The sequence below is a fragment of the Lingula anatina genome, chromosome 3 (genome assembly GCF_051362555.1).
Source record: "Lingula anatina isolate TDL-2025a chromosome 3, LinAna3.0, whole genome shotgun sequence".
Taxonomy (NCBI): Eukaryota; Metazoa; Brachiopoda; class Lingulata; order Lingulida; family Lingulidae; genus Lingula; species Lingula anatina.
The window spans coordinates 17,794,073-17,802,860 of NC_141769.1; the positions used below are offsets into that span (position 1 = coordinate 17,794,073).

At 38.2% G+C, this 8,788-nt stretch overlaps 1 protein-coding gene across 1 annotated transcript; it reads left to right on the forward strand.

Moving 5' to 3' along the window:
* Positions 1-1,167: 1,167 nt before the first annotated feature.
* On the forward strand, positions 1,168-8,673 carry LOC112042468 (organic cation transporter protein-like). The gene is made up of 9 exons (XM_087008403.1): positions 1,168-1,756; positions 2,794-2,897; positions 3,863-4,017; positions 4,576-4,744; positions 5,677-5,910; positions 6,001-6,215; positions 6,690-6,798; positions 6,943-7,161; positions 7,307-8,673. Exons 1-9 carry the CDS (start codon positions 1,343-1,345, stop codon positions 7,422-7,424), a joined length of 1,737 nt encoding a protein of 578 aa, XP_086864529.1. The 5' UTR covers positions 1,168-1,342; the 3' UTR covers positions 7,425-8,673.
* Positions 8,674-8,788: the final 115 nt, after the last annotated feature.

The following is an 8,788-nucleotide window of genomic DNA, read 5'->3' on the forward strand; positions in this document are numbered from 1 at the left end:
ATTCTGTATTTTCTCTTTTTGTTAAAAAAAAACGGAAGGCGTGTACAGATGGCAAAATAGTCAGCATACTTCGAATAAATTTTAATCAATGGCCGATTAAGGTCGGGTGTCAGGGGGTCCTGACCCCCTTTTCGATTTCTGAAGAAAATCGCACCAATGGTTCCCGTTTGAAATTAGAATTTTAATTATAGTTCTAAATCGTGCCAAATTGCATCGTTCGCCCTCTAAAATACCAGAATTTTCATGGACCTTAAGTGGGCCTCGACCCCACACCAAGGGGGGTAGGCTCGGCTTCGCATCCGCTGACCCCCCACGCCCTTCAAAAAACCCTGGATCTACCCATGTTAATAGAGTGGCATACATGCTCGTTTCATTATCAGTCGAAATTCTATTTTCAATTCCCCTTATCTCATTTAAAGTAAGATTTCGCTATTTCTGTCACGCCGATTTTTTTCCATAAAACCAGGCAATGTCCAGGTAATAAATTTATTTTTGGTTTTGGAACAAACCCGCTTTTTTTCTCTGGGAATAACTCGTGCCGATACCAAGAATTTCCTAAGTCGGATAAGTCCCTAAAACTATCTTACACAAAAAAATACCACTGTAGATGTTAGACCCCCAATGGTTTTTGATAAATGATGTTTTAGGTAAATATACATTACTATCCGCATAATTAGTATTACTTGGGTATTCCTGTTAATTATATTTAGCGTTGATTCGAGAACACGAACGTTTGTAAAAAAATGAATATATATACGGAAGTCGATGAGATACCAACTAGTCTTCTTATGTGGAGTAGTTCATTAATTAATAAAAATCCGAAAGGAAACTTAAGATGACGAAGCCAATACATGTACACAGAGGTCACTTAGTAGGTGATTTAACAATAGATTTTTCCATCCTAAATTTAGGATCTGCGTTGAGAGACGCTAAAAAAGTGAGACACTAATTTCCGCCCTCTATATTTGATTTCTTCGTTCAAATGGTATTGTAGCACGCGTGAAATATCATGGCGGGATAGTGCATTCAGTCATCTACTTCTTGACTTAACTTTTATAACTAGCACACACTCAATAACTTTGTTCAAGGGTCTTAGTTCTGAATTATATGCAATGCACTAAACGCATAAGAGCCTTGAATAACACGTTACACTGAGCATGACAAGTCAGCAATAAATGATAACGAAGTTGTTTTGCTTGTGCTCAAGACCGTAAAACAAAAGATAAAGCATATCTTTTCGTATTAGAAATGCTGTTAAGGTCACCTCTTTTAGAAACCAGCGCAAACGGGGGTTTGAAGCTAATGTATTAAATCGAATTTCTGCTATATACGGAAAAAGAGGATGCATTTGGACGAGCTTTTACATATTATTGGAGAATTTGGTACTTTTCAGAAAAGGCAGTATTTTTTAGTCTGTCTTGTAGGACTGTATACAGCGTTCCCGATACTTTCTTCCGTATTCCTTGCAGCAACGCCCAAACACAACTGTAAAATCCCAGCCGAGTACGTATCGAGCGCGGAGAGGATCTACGGAAACCTTTCTCACGAGGAGCTGCTGAACCTGACCATCCCATGGGAAGAAAAGGACGGCAAACAGGGCCGAAGTAGTTGTAAGCTGAAATCATGGGACAGAAACGGCTCCTATTATGAGGTCCCCATTGCTGCGGATGATGGTGATAACAAGACAGCAAGTGTTGAATGCCCTAGCGGGCGAGAATACAGTCAGGAAATTTATATTTCAACCGCGGTATCAGAGGTAATGACGCAGCTTTACTTTTGTCTTAATTTATACATGTATCCCCATGGGCTTGTTGCACATAACAGGCTGAGACGAGAAGTCAAGTAGTCAAGATATTGGTCAAGGTAGTTTTCCAAAGAACCTGAAGGATCACTTGCCTCGTATTTTCGAGCTCGTAGATTAAATTCTTAATCCAAATGTTTTTTAAATGTTTCTCCAAAAATTGACAGTTACCTATTTCAGAATACCAAATTCGTTATCCCTGCACTTTAGGGACAATTAGAGTTAGGAAGCTGAAAGCTGATGTGCATGGGCATTTCGAAAATTTAGTGTAACAGGGGGGTGGGCTGTTCCTGGGGGTGGTTGATTCATTGTAATTTCCTCCTATACCATTAGAGTTCAGAAGTTTAAACTTTTGATATTGTTAGACCTGTCATCAGGGATGTGTAAGGCCCATTCATTATTTATGTGCGCTTCGGGGTTGGGCTGTCCCTAGGGGTAAGGGGGGTTTGAGTGATTCTTTTTTTTTTTTTTAATTAAGCATTTTTTCATCAACATTTTTATGCATCAATAAAATTTTACTTTGAATATAATTTGCAAAAACAAATTTACAAATAGGACCCAGGCATTGCCATAGATATCAAGGGAATGGGGTCTTTGAGTGCGAGTTACAATTAACAGATTGGGCAAGGATGGGGCTACCCATCGACACCATCTAGTTTATTGTGAGAGAATCATCTGAAAATGAGCCAAGACTGATATAAGATTAACAGCTTTAGGCCTACGCAGTCATCATGTGAGATTAGTATTCTGTGATGAACCTAAAAAAATTAAGTCATTTTGTGAGACGGGCTTTTTAAACCTTACAATCGTTTGGTTTGGCTTAGACTGCTAAAATGGAATAACATTCGACTTAGTAAATAAAATAAGTTTTAATTAAGACAATCATAACCTGGCATTGCGACTTACTTTCAAGACAACAAATACATTTGCATATGCTTGCTATTCACATTGCTCAACGTGTTGGTAAATTCTGCTAAAGCCAATTTGTTCAGTTTGACCTAGGCTGTGGCCGAGAATGGCTGGTCAGCACAAGTCAGTCCGTATTCTTTGCTGGGAAACTGGTGGGGGATGCTTTATCCGGGATCATTAGTGATAGGTAAGCCTATACGAATGACATAGGTCTGAGAACTGCAAAAACATGTACGTGGGTGATATATTATTGAAGACCCAAAATGAACGCAATGAAATGTACTGCCTGGTAAGACATTATCAACGTCTTCGTATTCCAGAAACTGAACCCACCCTCCATATAAAATCTTAGCAAACATATGGACCAATTAAATCCGGCTATAAAACAGCAATAAACGACATAACGTAGGCCGTGACCCTATCCATGTGTCGTCTTCCTCCGATATGATATCCTGTACCAATTCTTCGCTCTAGGTTCCTGACACACAGCGGTGCAATTACAGTCAATTCTGCCTGTTTCTCCAAAATATATTTGAAAAAAGAAAAAAAAATGTACTTTTGGACTACATAGTATGTCATACTTTTAAGAGGGAGTCGCTAACTAATTTGGAGGTGGACACTTTCTTCCGTTTATTAGCTATCAGGGCTAAATGACGACGTCTACAAGAGCGAAAATGTCCATCAGCGTATTTGGAATTGCACTTGCAATAGCTTACATATGCATTACTTACACGTTTTATAAATGCCAAATCCTAAGGCAAATTTTACACTGAAACATTAATTATTAATTTTAAAAACACCATAACAAGTACCAAATAAATTCTATTTAATCTAATAAAATAATAATAATACGTTTGTTTTTATTCATTATTTAAATTAATTTTTTCTATTAATCGTATCTCCTCATTTACAATTCTTAAAATGGTTTGATTTCCACGAAATATTTAGCTTTTTAACGTTTTATCAGACTGCAAAGTACCGTTGTAAATGAAATCTACCCTGCATGTTGTATAAATGATGTTTCTTTGTGAAGCATACCTATTATTAAGGCACCAATATTCACCACGTGCTTATATAAAGCAGTTCAATTTTTTCTTTGTGCTTATTGAGATAGTGAATGTCGCAATTTATGATAATTCATAATAATTTCAGGTTCGGAAGACGGCCAACATTTCTGGTGGCGATCATGCTGTCGGTTTCTTTTGGGATTCTTACCGCCCTGTCTCCTAATATGATAGTATTTATAGTGTCTCTTGGTCTGCAGGGATTGGTTAACGGGTGTTTATTCCTGACTATATTCACATTAGGTAGGATACCAACAGAAAAGGAGGCAGCAAGAGAGAGAGAGGTCTTGTGTATTCCATTAATCGTCTGTCTTGCCTGAGCTATATATACTATATATAAACAACAGTGTAAATTTTGGGTAATGTCCAGGTCTGTTGATATACATGTATTTTGGTCGCTATGCACTACTGACTGGGTACATTGCAGCATTAAACAGAAGGTGAGAGAGAGAATATTTGCTCACGACCGGTGCCTAGTCATACATGCATGAGTACCGCGGGCGCTCTTCAGACGCATTTCTGAATAACTCAATAAAAAACTGTACTTGGTGGGTACATCAAATATTAATTTTAGGTTTCAGTTGAAGTCTAATGTACATAGTTTACCGTTGTATTTAATCCAAAGCATAGAGTTCACATGCTTTTTGGTACAAAATCTTTCACCGTTGTTCTGATCACGCAAAGGTGGAATTTAGAATATGTGCACCATTAAGTCTGAACTCCTTCGAAATCCTTCCAAAACGTTTGTTGTTTATTCAGTCGCTTTCGCTCACCGAATATTCTATTGTTCTCATTTATCAGGAGTTGAATTTGTAGGCCCAAGCAAGCGCAATTTGGCAGGATTTGGTGTTATGTACTTTTTTAGCTTTGGTTACTGCTACATCGTACTGATTGCCTACTTCATAAGAAATTGGAGACACTTTGCTCTAGCGCTGTACGTGCCTGCATACCTGTTTGGAGTGTATTACTTGTAAGTAAATTATTCTTAGCTATTAAAATGTACCTTAACTCTGTTATCTTATGCTAGGAATCATCTATCACCTTCCATGCATCCGCAGCACGCTCGGCTGTCACCTTGATTGGATAGTAAACGGTTGTCGTAAAATCGCTAAAAGATATTAAAACCCGGTGCATAAACTTGAAAACCACCTAGGACAACCTCAGACTGCCACATTAATCCAATACAATGCAAAAATAAACTATAACAAGTGGTTAAAGCCTTCAAACCGAATGTCGTTAAGTCCCCATATACCTCCATAGAGACAATAAAATAGAATATTCTATGGAGGTATATGGGGACTTTACGACATTCGGTTTGAAGGCTTTAACCACTTGTTATAGTTTATTTTTGCATTGTATTGGATTAATGTGGCAGTCTGAGGTTGTCCTAGGTGGTTTTCAAGTTTATGCACCGGGTTTTAATATCTTTTAGCGATTTTAAGACAACCGTTTACTATCCAATCAAGGTGACAGCCGAGCGTGATCCGCAGTAGTTGCTGATATTCACAGATTATTGTGCATTATTTTTAATATTTCACAGCCCATATAATTTTAAACAAAAGTGCCTCTGGTTAAAACCACTTGCTTCCCTCTGATATCTTGTTCCCACTTACTTAATTGAAAAGTTAATTTGACTACCATCTGAATTACTAATAGCATTCTCACCAGCTTTAATAAAAGAGATACTGCGATGCCCTGTCTTACATGTTTTAATGTTAAAACGCGTTGAAGCACAAATTAATTGAACAATGCATCCCTTACATAAAGATTTAACGTTTTGTCTATGAAACAAGCAAGATTAATGTGAATTCGATAGTGCCAATGATGTATCACTTTTGTATTTTTTGTATTTGTATTTTTTAAGGCACGGGTAACTGCACCCCTTTCCGTTCTAATTTCCAGCATTCTTCCCGAATCTTTCCGATGGCTGCTGTCAAGGCGCCGCATCGAAGAAGCAGAGAAATTGATCCGATCAGTTTCTATGACAAACATCAACTCTGAGCCTGATGATGAGACCATAAAGTCTGTCATAGAGGACAAGGATGAGGCAGTTATCTCTGCTCGTACCTACACCCCTTTAGACCTTGTGAGAACGTGGAAACGGACCGCACTGACGGCAAACGTGTGCTTCAACTGGTGAGCTAAAATTTGAGGTGGTCAAATTTATATGATTTAATGGCCGTTTCAGTGGTGTAGCCTTTATTTTACTTTATATTTTTTGATTAGGTTAGTAAACGGCATGGTGTATTACGGTTTGGCACTAAACTCCGAAGGATTGGGAGGTGATCTCTACCTAAACTTTACCCTGATGGGGGCCATTGAAATTCCAGCCTACACTCTGGCTGTTTTCCTCATAGACAAAATTGGCAGAAGAAAATCATTGACAGGATTTATGGTGCTTGGAGGGGTAGCTTGCATTGTTTCTGGTAGCCTGTCTCCAGGTAAAGTTTAAAAATATTATAGGAATAACGAATTCCGTGTATAATCATTTCTTGCGGATAGGCCCTTTACATAATACCGGTACAGCTAAGTTTCAAATAAGAAAATAACTTATTTTTATATATCCTAGGTTATAGGAACCCGCATTTAAGCGTAATTTAAGCTTGATATGATTAGTCTTTTAGGGCATCGTTATTTAAGAGTTTAAAGATATGCCGAAGGACAATGGAAGGCAAGTTACAATGCATAATTTCATTTTTCAATTCTTGGCGATTTAAGCTCTGAATTGCTGGGCAGCTCTGTGTGTCATGTGACGACGCATATTCAGTGGCTTTTTTTTTAAAGAAAAGAAACACAATATAATACTTCTGAGCCCAGTGACGTTGCCGCACCACTGTCCAGGTGATACAATGCTCACGAAGAACTGATCACTTTTAATACATTTGTTCACTGTTCTACACTTTGTTGTATTTTAGATTTACATTGGTTAATAGTAACGTTGGCAGTCCTTGGTAAGATGGGAATCTCCGCTTCTTTTACGATAATCTATGTGGTGACAGCGGAGGTTTACCCAACTGTAATGAGGTAAGCCTTCCTGAACCAGTAATACAATTGTCTCTGGTTTTATATAGAAGAACAAACCATTATACTGACGAATTTTCTAAACAAAATTCACGAAAGCTTGTTGGTAATTTTTCTCGAGTCCCAGTGAATGCTTGACTTTTCCAGAATCATAGCTCTGGGGTTGGCCTCTACTTTTGCCAGAGTTGGCAGCGCCTTGGCACCCCAGGTTGTTTTACTGAAGGAACCAATTGCTGCACTGCCTTTTATCATCCTTGGATCAGAATCAATCATCGCTGGACTGCTGTCACTTCTGTTACCTGAGACTGTGCGCAGAGATCTCCCGCAGAACCTAGAGGAATTTGACACCATGTTGGCGTCTCCTAGGTGAGCGTATACCAATGGACCTATCGAGCAGATAAGAATGCCTAACAGTACAAGTTTATCAATATCCATAAACCATATTCGTGGTAGCTGGCAAATTTGAACCTTGCCGTGCGTAAAATTATATTTCATTCCTTAACGATTACAGAGTCTATGAAGAAACCGAATCTAAAGGGGAAACAGGAGATGATGAAAAGGAAATTGAGAAAATCAAAGATCAACCTAACGACAACAAAGGAACGGTAGAGCTTCACACGAGACTCTAAGACTGGGCTCCCATGCCTAGAACGATCCATCTGGATCGGTCTAACTCCCTGCGGAGTCTCACTTAATTGCTATCAACTAACCGAATCAGCTAGGGGGTAAAGATAATCACCCTCTAACAGCTTTACTAGGCGTGACAGACATTTAAGCCGGTTAAGTTGTTAGCAATAAAGGGAGACTCCCCAGAGAGATAGATCGATCCAAATATCTGTGGGAATGGTCCCTAACTATCATGTTTGATCAAAATTGATCAGGTCCTAAACATACGTTACATTAACAGTGCTGTGACAATCATATTTAGCTCAATATCTAAAATAACAAGAAAATGCTCGTTAAGTAAAGAACCTACACCCAGCTTTACTGTACGTTAGACACATATGCAAATGACTCCCATGGCTATGTTTAGGCAATTTTCATATAATATCTTACCCTATTACTTCTTGAATAATTCATTAAGAGAGAGCACTCATAGGTAATTAATTGTGATTTTCAATTCTGTGACGTTTAGAATATACTGTCAATTACTTAGGGAGGATAATTAGATTCAAATTTGGGTAAGAGCATCATCCATATTCTCACAAAAAAATACAAAAATCCATGTATGAGGTGCATGTCCAATATATACATTAAATAATCAATTGCTTATCGGTGTGACAGGATGATAGTCCTAGAAATGAAAGTCCGGGTCCCCATATGATTAGTACAGGTTATGGTTAGTCGGGGTAATTGGGGTTAGTATAAGTACAGGTATGTGGGACGAGTATCTCCTGTGCAAAGTGTTGGGGACAGACTACAGTTCCTAGCGGACAGCCATTCCTGTCACACTGGAGTAATAAAATACTATTAGACCTACATAGATTGTTTCCACGAGTGTGGTAGATTTGGCTGACGGCACAGCTAACACAGTGGGCAAGAATTAATACAGCTCTGTATCTCCAGAGCGTAATTTAAAACAGAACCTATTTGGACATTTGTACTAATGCAGCTTTAAGTTCGCTAATTCTGAAGTGCATGTACATTGATTGCTAACTCTGAATTGTGTGATCACAATTTGCACCGAGCATCACTTTTATGGTAAGATACGGCTGCCTCCGTTATAAAACTTCACATTTAGGTTTTATCCAGGAATTTGCAGGTAACAAAAAATATGGAGTAATCAATTTTCTGACACTTTATTAACTTGTAAAATATTGATGATAAGGTAATAATTTTCATTAAAAAAATAATGAATAAACGCACTGTTGACAGACAGACACGGTACAGATACATTTTATCGATATCGAACGATTCTATTTATACCAATATTTGAAACTGACAAATAATAACAGTTAGGAAATGGCCTTGTGGTCCGGCAGATGGACATACG

What these genes read in the sequence shown, in the direction of transcription:
- LOC112042468 (XM_087008403.1), top strand. Translation starts at nt 1,343, where the DNA reads ATGCATTTGGACGAGCTTTTACATATTATTGGAGAATTTGGTACTTTT. An exon ending in TTTCAACCGCGGTATCAGAG is followed by an intron (nt 1,757 to 2,793) that starts GTAATGACGCAG and finishes CAATTTGTTCAG; the next exon opens with TTTGACCTAGGCTGTGGCCG. An exon ending in TCCGGGATCATTAGTGATAG is followed by an intron (nt 2,898 to 3,862) that starts GTAAGCCTATAC and finishes TAATAATTTCAG; the next exon opens with GTTCGGAAGACGGCCAACAT.